Raw genomic sequence first — 27,027 nt, forward strand, 5'->3', positions numbered from 1 at the left:
GCCTTTCAGTTTCAGCATCTTCTACACATCAAATGTATTGACACTGCAACTATAAAGGGAAATAGAATATACAACCCCATTAGAAAACATCTAAAAGATACACTGCAACTTTATTGCATTTACTTCAATGCAGTAAATGAATGACCTCACAGTTCAGAGCAAATTCTTACAAGTTAAATGGCAGTGATGTTCACTACTGAGTGAGAATACAATTAAAAACACTGCTGCTAATACCAGGGACACACTCTTCTGATACATGATGTCCTTTTAACACATTTGGATTTCTCAGGAAAATGTTTTAAAGGAAATCTTTATTCACTCAAAAATTTAATATCTTAAATGCAATCTGCTGTGTCTAGGCAAGCAAAAAAAAGTGACTTATTTTTTTCTAACATTTATATGATATTCAGCAAACAGTCACCTGTTAATACTTGCATAGAATAATAAATGGTGGCTAGAAGAATAAAGCCTACAGGAGTGAACTTATTAAAAAAATACAAACTAAAGTTGAGAATATTTATGGCCTCTGCTCTCTCCAGACTAACCCAAGAATTTAGCATCCTGATAAGGTGACAAAAGACCTACATTTAGGAGGTTTGTTGTTTTGTGTTTATCTTTATTAATTTAGGATTACAAGTGAAAAAGTTTATCCTTCACTCAAGCTGAGGAATCTGAAATATAAATATTATTATCATGAGGGGCAGAGGGGAATGGAAGGAAAGCTGCAGTATTTAATTCATATTCAAAATGATCAGTCCAGTTTATTCAGCTGGTATCAACGACGAGTCTAGGATGACCAAGTAAAGTAAATATATGCATATGTGTATCCTTGAAGCATTTCTAATTTTGGAAAATACTAAACATGCATTTAGATAAAATAAATGGGTTCTAGAAAGCAAATATTAAACACAAATAGATTAAACCAATAAATAATTTTCCTAGAAAGATTGCTTGGATAGGAGAATATTAAGGGAAAAAGGGCAGAATGAAAACTCACTTGGTTGTTTCAAAATTGTTAAGACAAAATTCTTTCTGTTTCCAAATTATGCAATGTATTTGGAGTGTGCAGTTTCCTCTGTTCAACAACTCTGATAACGACACTAATAGTTTAATTACATCTTGCAGCACAAGGAGATAAACAAGGCTGTTTGATTTTTAAACCAGGGGTTACAATTACTTTAAACATGGGGGAAAGACACATCTGTGAGTAGTTCTTACTATGTCAGGAAAGCAACCAGAAACCAGCTGGAAAATAAACAAAGCCCCAGGAGTGAGCAGCCAGCACAAAACTGGAGCGAAACCACAGGATTAGAGCAATGGAGTAGTAGGCGTGAATCATAGTAAACAGGAGGCAAATGTAAGTGGGCAGGGATAGAAAAGTTATCAGTGGCCATATATCATGCATTTTGGTTAGGATTCCATCACTGAGCACCCTTCCCTCACAACTGTCATCTTCCTCACACAGTCCTTTGCTTCAGCACCACCAAGGGAGGACAGCTCCCCTAATTGCAGAAAGGAGCTGCTATGGATTGGTCTCTTTTACAACATCCTCTCCACTGCTTTTCTCTTTCTGCATAATATTTCTTGAAACTTTACTTTTAGTAGTACTCCAAAGGACAAATGAAACTGTTATTATTGGAATTTTGTCTGGCATCTTTATTTCCAGGTCAAAAGCAGACAAGTTCTAGCTGAAATACCCAGTCTTTTAGTTGGTTGCAAGAACAGTGTAACCAGAATAAAAAAATTAATCTGGTAGCAAAAGGATTCAATGTCATTGATTAGTTTCTGAAACTTGAAACTCTTTCTAGTGCTTTATTTTACTGTCTGTATTGAAGGAAAAGTTAGACAAACTTTACTGATAAATTTTGGTACTTTTTCTCCTGTGCTAAGATATTAAGGAAATACAACACAGCTTGGTAGTTAAAAAGCATTTGATGGAATTCTAATGTCACTGTATAGGAAAATAAACATGATCTGTAAAGAAACTTTTCTCAATCCTTTTAAAGATTTCTCTCAACTATATTCTCATTATATAAGTATAGGATCACATTTTCAAAATGAACACACAGACATATCACAGAAACTGCCAAAACTATCCCATAAACCTGTGCCCCGCCAGCCTTAAAGCTAGATGTGAATATTTCAGGAGTCCCAAGGAAGCATGATTGAAATTCCCAAATTATCAAGACAGGAACTTGGCAATAGTCATTTTTCCAATGTAAAGACATGATTATTTACCCACTTGTTTTTCTATGTAAATAGAGTTCCCCCCTAACTTTTCAATAGTTTATAAATTACTTATCATGTAGAGATTCTCTATGACCCACCTCATTCATACCACCGCCCTCTGCCATTAGATTTCCAAGGAACTCCCTAAAGAAAAATGTTATCATCTGTTTTTTAATCTTAATTTGAAGGGGTTTCTTCAATAAAGTGTTCCTTCACTTTCTGCACTCAAGTCACTTGAAAACCAAGGGACTCTAGAAAAGTAGAGACACGACTAGAGTGGAGGGCTTCAAAATACTCAGAAAAGGCAACACTGTGAAGTTAATTATGAACAATTTTCTCCAAGTGATAGAGAGCGATCACCTAGTAGTACCAGAGGCTGAGATGTGCCTATGAACCTGGAGTAGCAGGAATCTGTGGGGACAGCAGACACTGGGTATTTGTTAGAAGGTAACTCAGAGGTTTCAACTGAAGCAATTTTTACTCTCTGAAACCTTCTGATATTTCACTCTTCTGTATTTTTCCTTTCCCTCTTCTTCTCCATCTACTACTCTTCTTTCTCTTACTCCTTTGCCTCAGTTTCCCTTTATATTCCATTCTATCTGGGTGACTTTTTGGACATCACTCCCAGTGACAGAATCAAATCACCTATCATGAGCTTATGGATCAAGTTGTAAATATTATCATCACCACAGTTGCTTTCAAATTGCTTGGTGCCAAAGAAAGGTCCTGTTCACAGTGGTCAATGTCACCCCTTCTTTCCACTCCAGCACCGCAGCAGCAATATCAAGGGGTCAAAATCACCAGAGTCAGAATGTCACCAACAAGTTCTATACTGCCAGCAACCCTGCCAGCAGGAACCAGTCAATCTCAGCAGCAGCGGAGCCTCACCAGCCCAGCCCCTCCACCCACAAACCAGTGTACTTTCATCCTGACCCAGCTCTCATTTATTCCTGTGATCATTCTTATCTATGACAACACTTCTCTTCAAGGAAGGGGGAAGCCCGTGTGTAATTCCTGGATGGATGCAGGGCTCCACGCCATACCCTCCCCCACCTCTACAACACACGCTCACAGATACACACACACACTCCTCCTTACACCCATTGACACAAAGAGAGGGAGTGAGCGTGAGCCAGAAGCCTGGCTGAGTAGGAAGGGCTGCGGGAGGGGGGCGGGAGGGGAGGGCACTGCCAGGAGGGACCAAAGGAGGGGCAGGGGGCTGAGCCTGCCCGTGTGGAGGGAAAGAAGGAAGCAGGGTAGGAGAGAGAGAGAGAGAGAGACCTAGGCGAGAGGGTCGTCCTTACCTGCCCCTAGGTTAAAGGAGATTCTGGCCTCCGCGAGGTATGGCGTGTCGCTCTTGGAGCGGACTCTTCTGATGGGCCGCCGGTCTATATCATCCTCCGAAGATGCCGCCATTAATGTGGGAGGCAGGAGCAGGGTCGCCCGGCGAGCTGAGAGGGAGAAGGAGATGGAGGGAGAGAGGGAGAGAGGCGGAAAGGGGGAGGAGGGGAAAGGAAGAGGCTCACACACATGGGAAGGGGGAGGGGAGTGGGGGATGGAAGAGGGAGGGAAAGGGGATGGATGGGGAGGGAAGGGGAAAGAGTGGGAAAAGGGGAAAAAGAGGGAGAGAGAAAGAGAGTAAAGGAGAAAAAAGGGTGAAGGGAGAGAAAGAAAATCCGTTAAGGATTTGTGGACTGGATAGAGATCAGGTTATCCCTGGCAAGTGCCCAGGGCTCCCCCTAACTCCTCTTACCAGTCACAGGGCCAATGGGTCACCACTCCAGACTGACACTCTGCCTCCCCTCCCAGCCTCCTGCAGCCCCAGTTTTCAGCTCTTGGCACAGACTGGCTACTGCAAAAGGAAAAGGCTGCAAAGCAAAATGCCCAGTCAGCACTGTGTCCTCTCCCGCCAAACACACTATCAGCTCTTCAACTGCTCACTGGGGCATCCTTAACCTACAGTGCTATATAGTTTGCAGATGTCCTGCCATATAACCCAACTTCTGTTATCCTTAAGAGGAATGATTACTTCTGGGGTGCAAGCCCAGGTCTACCTTGTTGCAGAGGAAAGCACTGCACTCAGGTTACCCTCTATTCCACCTTCCTAGCTTGGAGCTCAAATAGAGTTGGAAACATTTAAAATTTTCAGAATCTCTTACTATTGTCTTTAAACAATGTAGGTTGGAGAGTAGAGGAAAAGCGTTTACATTTAGGCAGAAATGGTTCTAGGGTTGAAAGTTTGGATGTAGACTAAACATTCTCAGTGAATTAGTTGTTTTTTTTTTTTAAAGCCACTAACTTCCCCTACCTGCAGGTGGAAGCTTCTCTCACAGTGAAGCAGTGCTGCAGATTTTTTCTCCCTCTCTCTCTTTCTCCCTTTCCTTCTCAATTTCTCTGTATCAATAAAATAAAATATTTAAAAAGAAATAAAACCACTAACTTCTAGGATATGTTTATGTCTACATATATGCACATTCATTTTAACCTTCAACTTCTTTGTATTTGATTGCTTAGAAAATAAATCAGGGGCTGGGGAGACAGTTTAATGGTCCTGCAAAAGACTTTCATGCCTGAGGCTCTGAGGTCCCAGGTTCAATCCCCAGAACCATCATAAGTCAGAGCTGAATGGTCCTCTGGTCTTTCTCTCTGTATATTTCTTTCTCACTAAAAGAGAATAAGTAATTTAAAGAAAAAGGAGGAGGAGGAGGAAGAGAAGGAGAAGAAGGGGAGGAAGAAGAAGAAGAAGGAGGAGGAGGAGGAGGAGAAGGAGAAGAAGGAGAAAGAAGGAGTAGGAGAAGGAGAAGAAGAAAAGAAATCATTCTTTGGATTGGATATTAGTTTTTATATCCAGGGTTATAGTGGCCAGATAAGGGTTAGCTATCATCTATGTAATATTGTAAGATCATTTCTGAAGGAGTTGTGAAGATCAAGAACATTAAGCATTCCTTTGAATGTTTGAAATGCAACCTACCCATGTTACAGAGCAGAGGAAACTAGAAATATTTCTGGGGGTACAAACAGCATTAGTTTGATGCTCCTACTGAGACTATTAACAGGTTAAATCTTTTATGTGTGTCCTTGTGCAGCTTTAGTCACTTGGTCTTTTTGTGACCTGGTATTGCTACTCTTCCTTCTAATAAGAGTCCACCTGGTATACACAGATAAAAGTTGACTTGGTTTCCCTTTACTACAAAGGAAATCTTAGTGTCAAGTTGCAGAGGAAGAAATCCTGCTACTGCTCTTAAGATGCCCTCTCCATCCTCAGATGTTAATTTTCCCACTTTGCATTCTTGTGCACTAGAATGTTCATTATTTCTACATTGGTCTCTTATTTCAGAGGTAAGTAGTTACACTTCCTCTTAAGAAAAATAGCTCTGCTCTTGACCTTGCTGCTTCTTCAATTCTGATACTACTACAATCCCATTTTTTAAACTAGTTTAAGGAAATGCTTGCTCTATAGTTTCAGTTTTTTTTTTTTTTATTATTCCCAGTCCTTTCATGCCCACCAATGGAGCCTATATTGTCACCACACTCCCTAACATCTTTCTAACAGTTTCTGTCTTTTCTTCTCAAAATAATATGTTGGATTGTCACAACAGTTATGACACATTTTTGCATAGAAAAAAATACATCTTGACTTTTCAGACAACCCAATAGTAATTTGTCTTTGAAATAATCTTCTACTTTGGTCTTACTGTAAGAACTACTTGATTTATAAGTGTTTATCAATTCCCTGTATGTTAGATTGCAATTAACATGAATTCTGGCATTTAGAGTCCTTCCCATTCTGACTTCAACCTATATTTCCAATTTCATCTACCTCTAGTCTGCAAAATGTTGCCTTACAGTTCTGTACACCACATACTTTTTTCCTGTAAACTTTCCATGCTCCTCAGAAATGTTAAAAAACTATCCCACTTGTTTATGGATGAGTAAATGCTCAGTTCATGTATTCAAATAAAAGGAAAGAGTGAGAAAGGAAGGGAAATGTGACAAAAACTATGATTTTTGAATACACACATATATATATATACATGTGTGAATATGGATTTGTGTAGAGAAAGGACTGAATACATCTATGAAATTCACTATATTCAAATATAGTTAAATATTTCATTTTGGATAAGATTACTATCTCGGGAAGATAATAATTTCTTTTATCTTCTTTTCTTTTCTAAAACCAGTAGACATTTTTTAATAGTGAAGACTCTTAAAATGTTCATTACAATTAGAGTTAGCACCAGTGAAAGAAGAGCAGCACAATATATTGTCCAAAAATGTTTTATATATTCATCTTTGGATAAAGATGGAAAGAAGAGGAAGAAGACTGTAATGCTCTACCCTAATCAAGAAAACTCTTCAGATGAGTGAAGCTTATCCTTTAAAAGTATTGCTCAGTAACTTGGACCCACCTGCATATGAGATGTCAGGCTCAGAAAAAAAATAAAACTACTATAGTCATGGGCCCTTTGGAATATAACTAAAATAGGCCTACTAACTATCTACAAAACGGAGACCCCCAAATCTTCATCTGCACTATTCCAGATTTTAGGTTCACAATTAGTCAACAATTTGTTTGGCTTTATATATTAAAGGTTCCTTATATGCCACCAGGTTCCAGATGCTAACATGATGTCAACTGGACTTCCCTGGGCAGACGACCCCACCAATATGTCCTGGAGCCCTGCTTCCCCAAATCCCTACCCCACTAGGGAAAGAGAGAAACAGGCTGGGAGTATGGATCGACCTGCCAACGCCCATGTCCAGTGGAGAAACAATTACAGAAGCCAGACCTTTCACCTTCTGCACCCCATAATGACCCTGGGTGTCCACACTCCCAGAGGGATATAGAATAGGAAAGCTATCAGGAAACTGGATGGGATACAGAGTTCTGGTGGTGGGAATTGTGTGGAATTGTACCCCTCCTATTCTATTTTTTTGTCACTGTTTCCTTTTTATAAATAAAAATTTAAAAAAGTATTGCTCAAAGTATGATTCTAAGACACATTTACATCAATGTCACTTGTGCTGTTTGTTAAAATAATATACCAAGTCCTCAACCACAGCTCAGTGAAATGGAATTGAATTCTAAGTTCTGAATTTGAAACCTAGCAACAGGTTTCATTATGTATTTAAGATCTTGAAAGTACTTAGTTCTTCAGGTTTCCTCACTATGTTCACCTTTACCACCCATGTTTGAGATTATACTGGAGGTCTAAAATGTGGCTATAAAGAAAATAAATAAGTTAAAAAGATAATAATTGGGAAACAAGAGGAAAAAACTGATTAGTCATATATCTTATGGTGTGTACTTATAGAACCTACTAGAGTCGAGGCTACTAGAAATAAAAAGTGAATTTTTACAATATCACTAAATAGAATATCTTTATAAAATATCCAGTTTTATTATATGCTAGCAAAAAAGAAAACATAACTTTTAAAGTACCATTTATGACAGCATCAAATCATCCAAAACTTAAGAAAAATTGAGGTAGAAATTTAAGTAAAAAATTCAAGTCCAAATGGAGTATGTATACAAATGCAGAACTTCTGTAAATCAATATGTAAATAAAATTGTAATGTTTCTAGAAAAATTTTTCATAGAAGATAAGCAAAAGATAAGCAAGATTTTTACATGTAAAGCAATAAAATATCCCTGAAATACATTGAGAATAATGAAATAAATGTACAATGGGGTGAATATATCATGATCATGTTCATAAATTATAAGACAATGTTTTAATAATATTATTCTCTTCAAATTGGCCTATATTGCAACACAATGTTCATCAAATATTTAACTTTTTCTAGAATTTGACATGTTGACTGTAAAACTTTTATAAGAACATGAATGGTTCTAATCAAAATAAAATTACATTTAATAGGAACCAGAAGGTAGCTCACCCGGTATAGCGCACACTGTACTATGCACAAGGACCAGGTGGAATCCACTGAACCATGTGGGAGCCGCATACACAAGGGGAAGCTACACAAGTGGTGAAGTGGTTCTGTGACCTTTTTCTATCTGTATTTCTCTTCCCATCTCTGGTTCAGTGACTGATAAGGAAACATTAAGTCTGTTGCTGCCAGTGAATTGTGAAAGGGAAGCTACACAAGTGGTGAAGTGGTTCTGTGACCTTTTTCTATCTGTATTTCTCTACCCATCTCTGGTTCAGTGACTGATAAGAAAACATTAAGTCTGTTGCTGCCAGTGAATTGTGGAGGTATAAATATAAATAATGAAAATAAATAAAATTATGCTTTAAATTATATGAATGATAGGACCAAACAGATAATATTGGCAGTTTACCATAGGAAATATTGTGAAGAGTTAGAAAATAAAGAAAAATAGAACCAATAAAATATAATAGATAATACATCTGAATAGTGTACCTTCTCTGTCATGCAATTTATCCATTCCAGTTTGAGACTGATCCCAACCACAGAGGAGGAAGTTTTGGTGACATGGTCTGTCTCTGTCTCTCTCTCTCTCTTCTCTTTCTCTCACCCTTTCCATCTCTCTCTCTCTCATACACACACACACACACACACACACAAATACACACACACAGATAAACACACACACAAATACACACACACACACACACACACACACTTTCTGGAAATTTCAGTCTGGTGCAGTGAAACCCCAGGAGAGAATAAATAAATAATATAGAGGGACCAGAAGATAATTCTGTAGGTAAAGCACACACTTTTATAAGTGTGTGGCCCTGTGTTCAATCCCAAGCAACTGATGGGTGCATTATGCACAGTATGAAGGGATCTTCATTAAATGGCGGAGTAATATTCTGGAGCTTCTCCTAGCTCTCTTTTCGCTCTGTTTATCTTTCCCTCTCTAAGGTTGTAGAAAAAGAAAAAAAAACTGGGCCAACGGGCTGTTCAGTGATATTATACATGAATAAGACACAGGGTTCATTCCCTGGAAGGTGAAAGTGCATAAAAAGATTAATGTAAGTATAAACAGTGATTTAACCAAGTCAAGATTCCAACTGTAATATTATGGAGAAGCAATGAACTTTTCAATAAGTGATACTCAATCACTTGCATGCCCATATGGTAGAAGAAAACAAACCCTGATTCCTAGTTCTTACCATGTACAAAATTCACTTCCAAATTGGTTATGAACATAGATGCAGAACTTCTATAAATCAGTATATAAGCAATGTAAAATTATAATGTTCCCAGAAGAAAAAACTTTTCGTAGGTTTGTACATATCATTCTACATACTATAATTATAAATATACATTTTAAAAGCTTCCAGTCTATAGAGATGTACACATAAATTTGTGAATTGTTGAATTTAAATACAAACTACTTACAAAACCATACTAATAATAACAATTACATTTAAGTCACATTTTAATTACTTGGGCCAATGTTATGAATATTTACATTCTACTCTGCATAATTCTGAATTTGTGTTTCTTTTACAGGCTATTGGTGCTACCATAGCATTGTATCTATCTCTTAAAAACACGATCTTTTAAATACTGTTCCCATATTTCTATTGTCATATTAAAAGCAACAACAGAAATTCATTTACCTTATGTATATCTGTAAGATCATTCTTGTATATGTCTTAAGATTTCTATGAGGATACAAATGTATAATCAACATGAAGTCTTTGACAAAGGAAATTTGCAGTAAACATTTATTATTTTAAAACAATTATTACTTGCAAGCTCCAAGTAAAGTTTGGCAGAACTCCCAAGCTTAATGCATCTTAGATCTTAGAAGAGAATGAGCTCTTGAGGCAGGCTTTAGTTTCCTGATATTTAAACCAGAAAGAAAATAAACTCTCACTGGGCCTTGAGAGGATAAGACATTATGTAATAAATGTAAAACACCTAACACAGAGCCTGACAAATGGTAGGCGGACAACAAATGTTCATTGCTTCCTTTTCTCTCAGCTTCTTAAAGTAGACACTGTGCAGAGTTGTTGGGGGCTGACTGCTAAAACATGCTAGATACTGAAAAGAAAAATGAGTCTCATACTTTGCATCTTGAATTGATTTGGACATAAATCCTAACAGCTTTCTATTACTTATATGTTTGGTTAAGATAAAGTTACTTTTTAGTATTGTTTAGGTAACCTTGTACAGGCAACGTTAAATTTCATTTTAATTCTGTATTTCCTGCAGATTAATATGTTTACTATACTTAATGGCATAATTTGAAATCTAAAAGTTTTAATAACCGGGATATAGCTCAGCTAATAAAGTGATTTTTTTTTTTTTGTAACCATGTGTGAAGTTGTGAATTTGAGTTCTGCCACCACATGGAAACACCACAGAGAATATGAACTACTCCATGCGTGGTGGAATAGTTCTGTGGTGTGTTGTGGTTGTGTGATGTCCTATCTCGCTTTCTCTCTCTCTAACAACATGTGAACAAACTGGCTTTGGGAAACCATTCAGTGGTATTCCGTGTGTATGAGATTCTTGGTCCATTCCCTAGTGCCACATAAAATAAAACATTCTAAAATGTATAATTAATGTTCAGTATAGAAAAATGACACAACCTTGCACATACCACTGTGTCGGAAACTTCTGGGATTGCTCATTTACAAAATAATCTTAGGCACTAAGACCATGAACCTGAGTCTCATTTGAGCCCCACATACAATGACAAAATATAGAGAACTAGACTAGACAATAGGTTGGTAGAGATGGGATAGGCAATAGACTATGTTTTAGCTATTTATCTACCACAATATAACTGTCTGGTTGAGAAAAGTTATCTTTTTTTTTTTTTCAGAAAGGTAGGATGCTATTGGGAAAAGTTTAGTCAGAAAGACTCAAGTTGGATCTTGACTGTATATTTTCTTTTTTTTTAAATATTTATTTATTCCTTTTTGTTGCCCTTGTTGTTTTATTGTTGTAGTTGTTATTGATGTCGTTGTTGGATAGGACAGAGAGAAATCAAGAGAGGAGGGGAAGACAAAGAGGGGGAGAGAAAGACAGACACCTGGGACCTGCTTCACCACTTGTGAAGCGACTCCCCTACAGGTGGGGAGATGGGGGCTTGAACAGGGATCCTTATGCTGGTCTTTGCGCTTTGCGCCACATGCGCTTAACCTGCTGCACTACTGCCCAACTCCCAACTGTATATTTTCATAGTTACATGATACTAGTGAGTTTTAATTTCAATTAAGATAATCATATCTAAGTAATAAATTCGTAGCTTTTGATAAAGTTAATAGTTTCTGCTATGTGTTATGTATTTAACAATTATTTTCCATTCTTCCCAAAACCTCAGTTAAAACACTCTTAAAATAAGTCAGTTGAATTAAATTGTTTCTGATTCTAATATTTTATATTATTGGAGTAATACTGTTAATAAAACATTAGAGATATCTGGGCACCTGCTCTTGCTAAGTAATGAAGTACCATATCAGACTGTAGTAAGCATAGAAGCATACTTGTTGATAGCACATGGAAAACACAGTAATTCCCAATATATGCATCTAAGGGAAACACTTACCCAATGTGAATTCAGTAGGATCTTTATTTTTGTTCTATCATATTTATAAATGAGCTGATGCTAGCAGATCATGGGGCATTAGTAAGAGACTCTCTAGAAAATAACCACAGAATGAACCCAGTAATAACCAACCTGGCTGACAAAGTCACTCTGTAGGCAAAAGCAAACTGGTTTCTTTTTATAAGTCTAAACTTCTGAATATTTGCTGTTTTTGTTAGGACAACTACCTCAATACATAAAAGCATTTACCTTATAAACGAAGACAAAAAATTAAAGGTAGTACACATGAAAAGTTGGATTTAGATAACATGTGTATGTATATATGTGTATGGGTCTGTATATCCATGTATATGAAAGCAATATTCATCAGGTTTGAAAGGATAACTATTTTTAGCTGATGGGTTACTTGACTTTTACTGTTTAACTACATTTTTTTTCTATAATTAGTATATGGTAAATTGGTAGTAAAAGGAAAGGATGCCTTAGGAGTATAATAAAAATTTCCATGCACAGAAGTTGAAAACAAAGAACAGAAGGGGGAAACACAAAGTAGAACTTAGACTGGGTTTGGTGTGTTGCACCAAAGTAAAGGGCTCTGGTGGGGGAAGGGTGCTCTCCGGTTCTGGTGCACAGTGGTGGAGGAGGACCTAAGATGGGCATGACAGTGTTTTGCAGAAAACTGAAAAATTTTACACGAGTCAATAACCCTGTTTACTATAAATCATTAATCCCCTCCGAAAGGAAAAAAAAAAAGACCAAATAATATTTATAAAAGGTTGGTAGGATATACAGATTGGCAACTAGATGTATAAAATTAGCAATATAAATTCATTAAACCTTTCTCGGGAATTAAAAAAAAAAAAGAATTTTTATGTAGTTTAGGCAGATTCCCTTTCCCTGCTCAACCTCCCGCCTATAATTCAAGCTAGGACAGAAGCCCCAACATCTCATAGTTTCCCAAATAAAAAAGGGTCATTTGTAGGCGCTGCATCCAAGATCATGTTATACAAGGTGATTCAGTTGTCATACTTCTAGATCTTAACACTGAAAAATCCTACCTTTGACTGTGTGGAAGTATATGAAGATTTTTGTGTCTGCTCACATCTGCCCAGAGACATTTTTTTGGTGCACTGTCATGGTCACAAATATGCTATGGGACCACGCAAGGTGGTGGGAAGGTTCAGGGTTGTAACTACGATTCTGTACTTAATAGCTATATGAATTGGAGAAGTTACTTGAATACTGTAAACACAGATATAAAAGGGGGATGTAGAAAGTAATAGCAAGTACCTCACACATTTTCCATTCAGCACTACTAGACAATAAATACTCCTTAAAATAGGTGTTTATTATAAAATAAAGTTTCTGTTATGTGTTATGTATTTAACAGTGTTCTTCTTCTTTCTTCCCAGAGCCCAAGCTAAAAAAAAAAAAGCCTCATATATGGGAGTTCTCACTTTTTCTTCTAGATTCTAGATTACTGATTAGGACAAAAGGGCTAATGTAAAAACCAGCTTTGCAGTGTTTGGAGTATGTTCTTGTTTACCAGGACAAGGATTAAATTAGGCTAAGCCAAGTAGTTTTTCTCTGCCTGTCACCTATCAAGGTTAGTCACCACATAGTGCATAATCAGCTAAAAGGAACAGAGTATCTGCTCAAAGGAAAAGCAAGCTCTATTTTTAACTAGCTACAGCTGAATCTTTTTTTTTTTCTCTCTCTCTCTCTTTGCAACATTCTGTGGCACTCTATGCTTTTGTAAAGTGATTGAGTTGCATTGTGATAAAAGTGAACTTATCTTTTGATGATCTTCTTAATACCAACACGTAATTTTGTTTCTTATGAAAATGCAAGCAAGAAAGGATGAGCATGGCACGCAGATAAGTACAGGAGTTAAAGTGTGAGAGGATCCAGGTTTGACCTTTCTCCCACATCCCCACCTGAGGGGGAGGGGAGTTTCAGAAGTGGTAAAAAGGTCTTCAGTTCTCTTTATTTCTCCATGTCTAATTTGCTTCCCCTCTTAATTTCTCTCTGCCCTATCTAATAAAAAAGAAAAAGAAAAAAGGAAGGAAAAATGGCTGCCAAGAGTGGTGGATTCATCGTGCAGGCACTAAACCCCAGCAACAACCCTGGTGGCAATTAAAAAGGAAAAGAAAATACAAGCAAGACTTTGAAACAATATTGATAACTTGAAATATATCAAGTAATATTCAGAATATTGGTTCTACGTAACAATGCTAGGGAAATAGTGTTTATATAACAAAAGCTTCTCATTTTAAAAGTGAATACTTGCGTGAGTCTGGTAGCCCAGCGGGTTAAGCGCATGTGGTGCAAAGCGCTAGGACCGGCATAAATATCCCCGTTTGAGCCCCCGGTGGCTCCCCACGTGCAGGGAAGTCGCTTTACAGGCAGTGAAGCAGGTCTGCAAGTGTCTTTCTCTCCCCCTCTCTGTCTTCCCCTCCTCTCTCCATTTCTCTCTGTCCTATCCAACGACAACATCAACAACAACAATAATAACAATAATAACTACAACAACAATAAAAACAAGGGCAACAGGTGCTGTGTGGTGGCGCACCTGGTTGAGTGCACATATTACAGTGCACAAGGACCCAGATTCGAGACCCCGGTCTCCATCTGCAGGGGGAAAGCTTTCCGAGTGGTGAAGCAGGTTTACAGGTGTCTCTGTCTCTCTCCCTCTCTATCACCCCTCCTCTTCTCAATTTCTGGCTGTCTCTATCCAATAAGTAAATAAAGATAATTTAAAAAATCTTAAAAAAAAAAAACCAACAAGGGCATCAAAAATAAATAAATAAATATATTTTTAAAAGTTAATACTTCCTGTACACAACCTTCCAATCTTCAGAAAAGCAGGCCATCCTTACTTGACTCACCTGGAAACACATCCACCTCTCTCCCTGACCCTCTCTCACATACTTCTCTGATTGTATGCCCTTATCTGTTCTTAAAAGTTCCTAGTGTGCAGACTAGCAAGATAATTCACTTGGAGAGTCCACTTGCTTTCTCATGGGAGTGACTCAGGTTCAAGTCTGACTCCACCTCTCTCCCTATGCTTTGAAGGAAGCTTCAGAGCTGTGATGTCTTATTTTCTGTATATCTCTGTCCTATCTGAAAAAGTCTGCCTGGAGCAGGGAAACTCCAGTGACAAAAATGATCAAACAAGAAACTTCCCAGTGTACATATCCTCCCAGTTTCCATCTCTTAGAAGTAAAACTATTGATTTTTTAAAATTTCTCTCCATTTTAGAGGGTTAATTTTTGATGCAAAAGGATTTGTCTGTTTTGAGTTTGAATGCCCAGCATATGCTATTAGTGTTGAAAAATAGTGAATTTATTTATTTATTTATCAGAGTTGTCACTGGGGCTTGGTACCTGCATGACTCCACAATTCCATTTATTTCCTTCTTTTTTTTCTTGATAAAAGATGAGAGACACAGAAACATAAAGAAGTGAGGATGAGAGTGGTCCAGGAGCTAGTATAGTGGATAAAGCATTGGAATCTCAAGCATGAGGTCCCAAGTTTGATCCCTGGTAGCACATGTACCAGTGTGAAGTCTGGTTTTTTCTTTCCTCCTATCTTTCTAATTAGTAAATAAATAATATCTTATTTTAAAAGAAGTGGGGAGGAGAAAGACAAATTGAAGAGACATCTGCAGCCCTGTCACACTGCTCATGAAGCTTCCCTCTAGCAGGTAGGAACCAGAGTCTTGAACTTGGGTCCTTGTCTTTGCTAACATGAGTTGCACTAGAAAAACTATCATCTGCCCTCCAAATACTGATATAATCTTAGGTATTCATTCCATTTTATCAATTTACATCTTTGGATTATTAAAGAATTGGAATAATCTGTGAATCTCACAGTTTAGAACTCATATTATTTGTATCCAAAAGTAACTTCTTATATAATTAAACCCATATCACCATGCCTGACTCCCAAAGATTCAAATCAGGACATCTGGTTAGGTCTATAGAGTTTGTATTTCTTATAGCATGTGTATATCTGAGAAAAGTCTTAACATCAGCTGATCTAATAAACCCTCATTCTTACCTATCACTTTTTTTTTTCTTGCCTCCTCCAGAGTTACTGCTGGAGTTAAGTGCCTGCACCATGAATCCAATGCTCCTGGAGGACATTATCCCCAATTTTTGTTGCCCTTGTTGTCATTGTTATTATTGCTATTGGATAGGACAAAGAGAAATTGAGAGATAAGGGGAAGACAGAGAGGAGGAGATAGACAGCTTCAGACCTGCTTCACTGCTTGTGAAGCGACCCCCTTTTCTGACCGCCACACCCTTCCTCCCCATACAGGTGGGGATTAGGAGGGGTCTTGAACCGGGATCTTTTCTCAGGTCCTTCCGCTTTGGGCAATATTTTCTTAACTGCCCGACACCCCTTACCTATCATTTTAATACACCATGTTTCCTACAAATTAAATTCTGAATCTCTGAATCTGGTACTAAAGATCTTTTTCCTTACATCTAGCCTTTCCCCCAGTCTCAACAACTTTATCGACATTTCATGATGTACTTCTACTAAACTGCGTATAGAAAGCTATGTATAAAAACAGGAAGATAGTTACCTGGGAGGGTCCCTGCTTTGCTATGCACACTGCCCAGGTTTAAGTTTGGTCCTCACTACATTGGGACCAGTTTTGGTGTTAGGATGTCTTTCTCCCTCTCCTCTTTCCTCTCTGAGTGGAAAAAAAAGTTTTCTCCGAGCAGTGAAGCCCTGAAAATGACAAAATAATGGAAAGAAGGAAAGAAAGAAGGGAAGAAGGGAAGAAGGAAGAAAAATGGAAGGGAGATAGGGTGGTAGGTTAGTAGGGAGGAAGGGAGAGAGAAAGACAGAAGACAGAGGGAAAAGGAGAGCAAAAGAAAGCTCTGTATGTGTTAGTAGGTTGCATTACAATATTGCACTCATTCCATAATGAAGTTTAGATAGGCATTAATGCTTCCACAAAGAATTTTATGATTGCTTTTTCTTCCCACCTCTTTTTAAATCCTATTTTTCATGTGTATGTATGAGTAGGTGGGGGGCTTGCATTTTATTATTGCATCTGTGAATTTCCTGGAGACACAAAACAGTTACTCAGTGAATGCTCTTTCTTTACTGTGTCCATTTATTTATTACTTAAATAAATACCCATTGAGAATATAATATCTAAATTGAGAATCTATTACTATAAATTTATTAATAACATTCTTATCTTTACAATATTAATTTTTGTAAAATTTGCTATTATTTTGCAGATGAGAAAAACCAAGCTTTTGAGTTTACAAAAGCTCAGACACTTGTACAGTCATTGAAATGGGTAGGGTTAGAATTAGTGTCTAGGAATTTCAGATATTGCTCTTAAGTTACCATGTTTTCCTTAAAGGAGCAATGCAGAAAAATGAAGAGCAATATGACTTAAAGTGGATTTTACCAAATCTATTGTTTAACCTTTTGGTAAATGCTGACTCACTAAGTCACCTCTTGGAAGCCACAACTGGAGTTTCTTATAAATTCTAGGAAATAAATGAGATTTAACTAATATTTTAAATTTTTAAGGAAATAAAATACCTAGCAGCAGAACTATAAAAATTACTCTTTTGGAATTCAAAAGAAATTTTATTTTAAAAAGCAGTTTTGTTACTTCTTTCGTTGCTGGTATTCTTATATTTTAAAATTGATGTATACTTCCAAAAAGCTTAGAAAACTAAATTAGGAATGAGTACCTAAATTAGAAGTGAATGAAGAGAGAAAAGGTGGGACCAGATGGGAGTTCCTCTGGGGAAGCAAAAGTCATATTCTTTTCTTCTGAGATCTGACAAAAGCAGAACATAATTATCTTAAGAGCTAACAGTTGATTTTTGAATAGTGTATTTACACTTGTCTGATAGGTATTTCTAAACACTTTAATCTTTCCTTTATCACTTTTATGGAATTTGTTGTTACATCTAAGAGTAACCTGCATTGTCATTTCTGAATATTCTTACTCCCTCTCTTGACATTAAACCCAATGTCTCATAAATGAGCTCCAGCATTGAAACACCACCCTTGTCGGGAGCCATAATGACACTGCAAAGTTTGGCGTCCTGCGAAGATTATAGCGGTTTTGAAACCAAAGAAAGACCCAACACTGGCTGCCAGCTATAGACCAATTTCTCTCCTCTCCATGTGTTACAAACTCCTTGAGAGGCTGCTTCTGTCACGTATTTCTCATCTTACAGAGAAATTCCTATCACCTGCCCAAGCTGGTTTCCGCCCAGGAAGATCTACCTGCGAACAAGCCCTGGCCCTCTCAACTTACATTGAAAATGGATTCCAGAAGAATTTAAAGACGGGTGCTGTCTTTGTTGATCTCACAGCAACCTATGACACGGTCTGGCACCATGGTCTCCTAGTTAAGATCTCAAGATGCCTGCCTCCATGGGTGGCCAACACTGTATCGTTTCTTCTCCAAAACAGAAGATTCCGGGTGCATCTGGGTGACAAGTCTAGCAGATGGAGACCTGTCTCAAGTGACCTCCCCCAGGGCTCTGTTCTGGCTCCTACGCTATTTAATATTTACATCAATGACCTCCCAGAAACTTCTTCAAGGAAGTTCATCTACGCCGATGACATCTGCTGTGCAACTCAGGCATCCAAGTTCGACATCCTTGAGGAAACACTCACGAAAGACATGTCTCTGATATCTGATTACTGTAAAAAATGGTGGCTAATCCCTAGCACTGCAAAAACGGTATCATCTGTTTTCCATCTACACCATGCCTCGGTCTCGCGTGAGCTTAATGTGCAGCTTGGCGGTACGAGAATTCGGCATGAAGCCCAGCCAGTCTATCTTGGCGTTACTCTTGATCGCACTCTGTCATTTCATGAACATCTCATAAAAACTGCAGCAAAGGTGGGAGCAAGGAATAACATCATTGCAAGACTGGCCAGCTCCTCATGGGGCGCGAGCGCTTCCACACTACGATCATCATCTCTGGCATTATGCTATTCCACTGCAGAATACTGTGCCCCAGTATGGTTCTGTAGCCCACATGTCCACTTGGTCGATTCCAAATTATATTCCTCCATGAGGATAATTTCTGGAACCATCCGTTCCACCCGGTTCCATAGCTGCCAGTTCTTAGCAACATCGCCCCGCCAGATATTCATCGGGATGCGGCATCATCTAAGTTCATTTCCCACATCTACGCTCGACCAGACCTGCCAATCTACACGGATATCTTCACCCACCCTGTCCAACGCTTGACGTCTCGTCACCCAATCTGGTCCCCTACGCCTACACTGAACTTCTCTGTTCCAGACTCTTGGAAACAGAGTTGGCAGTCAGCTGCGGTAAAGAACAAACACCTTATCACAGACCCCTGTAAGCGTCAACCCGGCTTTGACCTAGCACGTTATGATTGGGCCCTCCTCAATCGCTATTGAACAGGCCATGGCCAGTGCGCCGCTATGTTCCATCGCTGGGGAGCCAGAGACGACCCGAATTGCCCCTGCGGCTACAGACAGACTATGACCCACATAGTCAACGACTGCCACCTCTCCAGATTCAAAGGAGGTCTCGAAACTTTACATCAGGCTCAACCTGACGCTGTTGACTGGCTACGGAAGAAGGGCAAACGCTAGAAGAAATGACACTGCACATCATGCCCCTAAGATGGCGCCGGCCACGTGGTGGCTAAACCAGTAAAGTGGTAAACAACTTTGCGGAAGTTGGATGATCCAACTGAACAGACTGCGTGCTGTACACGTGAACTGTTTTATGATTGGTAGAAGGCTGCATGATCTATGAATGCTGTATGCTTGCTTAATGCCCATTGGCTGACTATGTAACAGTGAAAGGTACTTAAGGTGGCCATAAGAAGGAAATAAAGGGAATTGAGGAAGAAGACTGGTGTCTGTGTCGTTGTTGTGGGCCGACAGCGACAACCCTGGCCTATAATCTCTTAATTTTATGTAAAAAAAATTCATTTCTTTATCTTGGATAGAGACAGAGTAGTTGAGGAGGAAGAGGAAAATGGAGAGGGAGAGAGGTAAGAAAGACAGCAGCAGCACTGCTTCACCTCTCATGAAGATTCCCCCCAGGGGGCCGGAAGGGTAGCACAGTGGGTTAAGCACATGGCGCAAAGCACCATGACCCCAGCAAGGACTTGTGCAAGAATGCTGGTTCCAGCCCACGGCTCCCCACCTGCAGGAGTTGCTTCACAGGCCGTGAAGCAGGTCTGCAGGTGTCTATCTTTCACTCCCCCTCTCTGTCTTCCTCTTCTCTCTCCATTTCTCTCTGTCGTATCCAACAACTACGACATCAATAGCTGTTGGGAAATTGTGCAGATGTGGTTGAGCTTGGCAGGGCTCACAAACCACCCCATTTCCATGCTGGTATGGCCCATCCCTTTATTACATACATATCAATCTGCTGTATCTTACAAATGACTAAAGTTCCCCCCTAAATCCCTGCAGGGTATTGCTAATTCTGGCCAATTGAATCTCTAGCAATAGTTGCTAGGGAGGTTCTACCTTTCCAGCCCTCCCATTTTTCTCAGCCCCTCTCCTAACTATGTATGGGTTGTGAAGCCACTTCCAGGGCAGGCTTGGCTCTTCCCTACAGGGGGAGGCGCATGCAGGCATGCAGGGGGAGGCAGATGCTGCCCATTGAGGTTTTTGGCTCCATGTGGGTTTTAACCAGGTGCCTACACGGGACTCTGGGGTGCCCATATGAATAAAGATTTGTATTGTATTGGTTGGTGGGTGATGTCTCTCTCCCGCCAAGCTAGCCCAACAAATAGCAATGATAATAATAACCACAACAATGGTAAAAACAACCAGGGTAACAAAAGAGAAAAAATGGCCTCCAGGAGCAGTGGATTTGTGGTGCGGGCAGGCACTGAGCCTCGGCAATAACCCTGGAGGCAAAAAAAAAAAAATTCCTTTCTGCAGGTGGTGGCCAAGGTCTTAAACCTAGGTCCTTGCAAAGAGTAACTGAGCACTCAACCTGGTGTTCCACTGCCTGTCACCCCTACTACCTCTCTCATTTTAATGTACTTTAGTCAGCTTACTTTTGCTTTTCTTGGTTCTAAGCAGTACATCAATAAGTGTGAGGCCATTTATGCAATTTTATATTTAATTAATTTTAATGTCTTTTCTATAATAAGTACATAATGCTTATATTTATTATCTGAAAATTGTAGTCTGCACCCATGATTTGGAACACTATTTTTGCTTTATAAACAACTTTTTTAGTTAAGGACTCATCATTTTCCTATAAGACGGAGAAGTGAAGCAAAGAAAATGAAATAGTTGTCAACTGTAACAAGCTAGAAGGGGAAATCGTGTTTTGAACTCAAATTATGACTACTAGTCCAAGTCCTAAAACAGTATGATATCTTTGACATTCTTTAGTTAGTAATAGAAAATATTCCACTCATGTACCAATTTTGTATATGTCGTAATTGTACTTTATAAGACAAGTGAGTAGAAAGTACAGAAAATTAAAATAGTTGTGTATGTTTGGCTTTTATTTTCATTTTTTACTAGCATTTTGTATTATTCATTTTTACATATATACATTGATAATTGTTCTGGTCCCAACTTTTCAGGAGTCAAATTTAATACAAATGTTCATTTCCATGGTTTTGTGTGTGGGGAGTGTTCAATTTCTTACTAAAAAATTCTTTAGAAACTTTGGAAGTGATACTGATTTTGGTGTACTGGGGTCTCCATCTTTTCCTTATCTCTGTCACAGAGGATCTATTGAAAGTTTTTGAGAAAACAGATTTGTTTGGGCAATTAAGAAAAAGAATTTGTTTCCAAGAACCTACGAACTGTTTATTCCAATTGAGTCATGGCTGATGTTTATATATAGGCTAGTTCCACCCCTTGATTTACACGAACATGAAATTTACTAATTGACTTCACTGATTCTATTGTATTTCCATTTCAATTTTTTCCTTATCCTATCATTTTTTTCCTCTTCCTTTTACTCTTGTCCTCATGTCCAGCTTATGAAGCCTGAATCACATTACATGACAGAGCAGATGCTTGCTAGTAGCAAAGTTACAAAGAACACTGGAAGGCTATATGCAGGTCAATTTTCTGCACAAAGAATGTCGTTTTGTCCTATTCCAGGGGCACACTCCAAAAGCAGAAGTTTGGGTGTCATGGTCATCTACACATGGATGAAATTGGCAGGTTGGTTAGTCCCATAACATTTTTCCTTTTGATTTTCTTTTACCTCTCCTTCACACAAAATGTTCCCTGCATTAAATACAGGTTTGAAAAGCCTGGGTGTGAGCAATTAGAGGTCTAAAATGGAGTGTGTGGGAGGTTAGAAGGAAAGGCTTGGTAGTTAGCTTGTCATTCATGAGTGAAGCACAGCATGCTGCTTCCTGGTAGAGGTATAGAGAAGAAAAGGGAAAAAATGGGAAGGGGGGAGCACAATAATTTATTGAGATTTATGACTTGAGCATCGGATAAAAAGTGCTGGAAATTATATTAGAAATCGGAAGCAAGGTCTGAAAGACAATTTCCAATTCCATTACTTGTAAGCTGTTTTAGCTAGGACATCACTGTGAGGAAACAGAAGAGATGTACCAGGTTTGCTGGGTTAGTATAAACAGGACTGTGAGTACCAGGTGGGACAGCTAAGATACTGAATGGAAAACGACATTCTTCAATCAACAATATTGCCCCAAAGTGGGTTGGGTCTTTTTGCAACCACTGTTTTTTTCTTAGTTCTTGTGGAGAAAGTAGGTTAGATATGTAGGCACAGGTATGAACTACATCTAGGAAGATGACACACGAAGGTGTCTGGGATAGACATGGAAAAAGAAGACAAACTAGCAGTCTTTGAGCAAAACCGCTAAAACACCCAGAACAGAATTTCCATAAGTGGTTTTCAAAATCCATGCCTTCAGTGTAGGGACTTTGATATGTACTTGTAGCCAGGTTCCATTGACTCTGGATGGAGCAGGAGTGTGAAGGGGAGCTGATGGAAGATTTATAGGCTAAAGAGTGTAAGGGTTAACTTAAATAGTAAAGGACTAAAGAAGGAGGGGACAAAAGGATCTCAAATAAGGTGCAGCTTAGAGCCAGCATCCTGAATAAGTTAAGAGTAATTTTTGAGTTGATCTCAATTAAATTCATCAGAATGAACGCTATACATTCTATAACTCTATATCTAGGCAGAATAAAAACTCAGTCATGATAAGCTACATCAAAATGCCCTTCTAAGAACAGCACAATTCAGAGATCTTTGTAACATCATTTTTTTTACTGGTCAGTTCTCCTCAGCAATACACCAAATCCCTCCTGACATCTTTTTTTTATCATTTTTTTAAAAAAATTATGCTCGTAGATATAGCAGAGTTATAACCTTCCTTTTCTGAATCTGTATATATCTGAAAGTTACTTTTATCTTTATCTCCTCTTAGCTTTAAAAAAAAAGCTCAACTTTTTATTGAAGATTTTAATTCTTTAAGGGTCACCAGAGGTTCTATTTTCCTGATCTAATGTCTTTTTTTGTAGTGCAGACTTAAGTGTTTTAATTCTTTCAGTTAAATAGAGACATTTAATAAATCTTAAAGTTTTATTTCTGTATACAAAATATTTATTAGGTTCTTAGAAAATGTATTTGAGGAGGGTACCATGGTCAGATTAGTCAATGGACATAGAAGTAATAATATCAGTAATAATGTGCCTGACATTTTCTAAGAATACATTTTGTTTCAAAATACCCACATGAATTTAGAACTAACATTATGTTCTTTTGATGAGGAGCTTGAAACTTATGGAAGTGAAACCATTTATGTGAGCTCATACATATAGTTACGGATAGAAGCAAAATAATACAACATGACTATAGATGCCCAAGCTTTAGTCTTGCAGATAAGCACAGAGAATGAAATAACATGAGCAAATTCTGTGTTGATGCCTACGATCTGTAAACACTTGAGAGCTATACATTGTCTTTTTTCTCTTGAGACCATCTTAAACTGATTTAGAGGTACAAAATTTAGGTATATTGGAGCCAGGCAGTGGTTCAACTGTTTAAGTGCACATTATGGTGTGAAAGTACCTGGGTTCAAGCCCCTAGTCCCCACCTGCAGGGGGAAAGCTTCACAAGTGGTAAAGCAGGACTGCACGTGTCTCTCTGTCTCTTTCCCTATCTCTCCCTCCTTTCTAGTTTCTCTGTTTCTATCTAATAAATAAATAAATAAGTAAATAAATATTTGTTGAAACATAGGTATATTTAACCCAAAACCAAAGATAGAAAATTCAGATAGTTTGACAGATTTCAAAGCATGAACAAAAAGTGGAGTAGGGTAGGGCTGGTAGTGGCAAGCATGGGGGGTGCTATATAAATTCCTCTTTAGTTCCAAATAGAACTTGAAGATATCCAAGCCTAACTGTTCACTGGTGTTTTACATCAGTTGTTAAAATGAACAGTTTCTTTTTTTGAATAAGACAATGCAGTAAACAAACAAAAAAAAATACATCATTAGTCAAGTAACAATGCCTACAGTGGGTTGCATTGGATCGACCTTCTTGTGGTGCATCCTGTGAGTACCCATTAATTGGGGAAACTGACGATCCTTCCTAGCCGACTGAATCCACATGGATCCCAGTCACTTTCAAAGCCAGCAACAAGCAGCTCCTGACAGCTTTCAACCTGACGCTGTTGACTGGCTACGGAAGAAGGGCAAACGCTAGAAGAAGAAGAATGCCTACAGTACCTGGCTCCAATTTCAAGAGTTATTCAAAATGATATGAGTGGGGATTGTGAGCAGGTGTCATAAATTTGATTTTCTGGCATCCTTGGTTAATACCTTTTAACATCTTTCCCCTTTTGATGGTTACTTAAATGTCCAGGAATATTGATGTTGCCCACAGATATTAAGAAAAGAAACAGTGAAAAAGAAAAGCAAAGAAACAGTGCAGTGCAAAGTGTGTGTGTGTGAGCACGCACATGTGAAGAAGGGATCTGATTTCAATATGTATTTTCATATTGTATACTGTGTTATTTGGACACATAACTGAATCAAATTTAGCCACAGATTTACCTTCTTTGGAAGTGTGATTTGTTTATTAATGTCACTGTTGTTCACTGTCTGTGGATTTGTATCAAATATACTTGAGTTTAAATACTAGCTCTCTTAACACCTTTTTTACTCTAAAACCAAAGGTCATTCTTAGCTGATTGAACATTTGAACCACCTAGTTCAAATGAGCTAGTTGAACAGCTCCCCAACTGTAGGGTTTCACCTCCAAAGGTTCTGATTTACTTAGTTAGCAATGGAAATCCAACCCTGAGTTTGTGAATGTTGTTCAGGGATTCTAGCATGTACTGGATTCAATTTTTGCTTCCCAAACTTTTAACACAAATTATCTGACAATTTTGATAACATATACTTTATGATTTTCTAGGTCTGAGGTGTGCCAGAGTCTTCCTGTCCAACATCTCAGATGAATTTGGTGTTGCTAATCTGGGATCACACCCTGAGTCTCAGGTTATTAAAATCCATAACAATGGTTCTCTGTCTTGAATGGTCATTAGAAAGACCCAGAGATTTGGTGAATATATAGCAGTGGGTCTGTATCCCATTTAGTTTAGGTTATTTAAAAGAACTTTGTCTTAAATTAGAGTTTAAATTAATATTATTGAAATGTGTATTTCACTCTGAAAGAATCCCGAACTTGTAATTTTGTAGTTTTCATAATATGACTTCCCTTGCTGTTTGATTGTTCAGGGCAAAATTATAGAATCTGAAAATTGAGTGCGTGGGATGTTATTGTCAGAAAACTGGAAAATGGATGAACTTATGTGATGCCAATAAATAGTTAATCTTTATGCCATGTTTATCTTCAGTGTCCAGAATTTTCCTGTGTTAGAGGGAACCTTCTCAGAATCACGTTATGTGAACAAAATTTATTTTTTTCAATATGTCAGTTTAGAAAATATTTTGATATTTAATGTTAATGAGATACAGTGAAAGAGAACAAAGCACCAGTTAGCTCTGGCTTATGGGGGGTGCCAAGAATTCAAATGGAACCTCTGAGACTTCAGGCTTGAACATCTGGTGTCAAACCATTGTACTATCTTCTCAGTTCAAGAAGGATTTATTGTTAAAGAAGTACTCATAGATTAACTGACAGAAAATCCTTTCTTAATGAAAAAAGAAAAGGATAACCCTGGATTTTGCTCTGCTCTCTGCAAAACATCATGATTTTTTCTCTTTATGTATTTATTTTTTTCTTTCTCTCTCTCTCTCTCTCTCTCTCTCTCTCTCTCTCTCTCCTCTTTTGTGAAACTGGGCTTTGCATATACACGATTTCACTTCTCAAAGTCATTTTTAAAAATTGAGATAGACACAGATATGGAGAGACACAAACAGAAGCTTCCCCCACTGCCATAGTACCTGACATATAGTCTTGGGGCTCCAATCTGGATCATGCCCTTGGTAATGCAGGCATACTACCTGGTGTGGTATCTCTCTGGCTCCATATCTTGTTTTCTAAAGCAAAATCTACAGAGAGGCAAGCTCATCTTCCCAACCTCAGTGTCAAACCAAAGTACAGAGGAGATGTGAGTAAACAAAATAATCAGCAGAGCAAACAATCAACTTTAAAAAAGTGCTAGGATTTCAAGAAGAATCTGTCTTAATCTTTACTTATCTTCTTGCCCTTCTAAATTCCTCTTTTTTTCCTACTAGCTAAAATCCTCCTCTTCTTTCAAATAATAATTAAAATCAGTTATTATGAAATTGAAAACAAAATAATACAGATATTTTGGCTTTGAATAGCCATTTGCATATACTTAATATAGAAGGGGTTGATTTCCAAGAAGTTTATGAATTTATAAATGAATTGATGTGAGAATGGTAATGTGGAAAATGAGAAAGTCATTGTTTTCTACTTTCCCACTTGGTAGAATTTACACCCTTAAGAAAAATATTTGAGTCAGGCGGTAGTGCAGTGGGTTAAGTGCACATGTCACGAAGTGCAAGGACCAATTTAAGGATCCAGTTCGAGCCCCTGGCTCCCCACCTGCAGGGGAGTCGTTTCACAAGCGGTGAAGTAGGTCTGCAGGTGTCTACCTTTCTCTCCTCCTCTCCGTCTTCCCTGCCTCTCTCCATTTTTCTCTGTCCTATCCAACGATGACGACAACAAGAATAACTACAACAATAAAACAACAAAGGCAGCAAAAGGGAATAAATAAGTAAATAAATAAACATATTTTTTTAAAAAAAAATATTTCTGTGATGGCAGAAGAGGACCTAGTGGGGGTTGTA

General features: G+C 38.2%; 1 protein-coding gene across 1 annotated transcript in view; it reads right to left on the bottom strand.

Moving 5' to 3' along the window:
• Positions 1 to 3,510: 3,510 nt before the first annotated feature.
• LOC132536569 (phosphatase and actin regulator 1-like) overlaps positions 3,511 to 27,027 on the bottom strand; it is a 29,737-nt gene continuing 6,220 nt past the window's right edge. The window contains exon 3 of the mRNA XM_060184604.1: positions 3,511 to 3,680. Coding sequence (XP_060040587.1) covers positions 3,511 to 3,680 — 170 coding nt within the window. The remainder of the gene's footprint in view (positions 3,681 to 27,027) is intronic.

The sequence above is a fragment of the Erinaceus europaeus genome, unplaced genomic scaffold (genome assembly GCF_950295315.1).
Source record: "Erinaceus europaeus unplaced genomic scaffold, mEriEur2.1 scaffold_670, whole genome shotgun sequence".
Lineage (NCBI taxonomy): Eukaryota > Metazoa > Chordata > Mammalia > Eulipotyphla > Erinaceidae > Erinaceus > Erinaceus europaeus.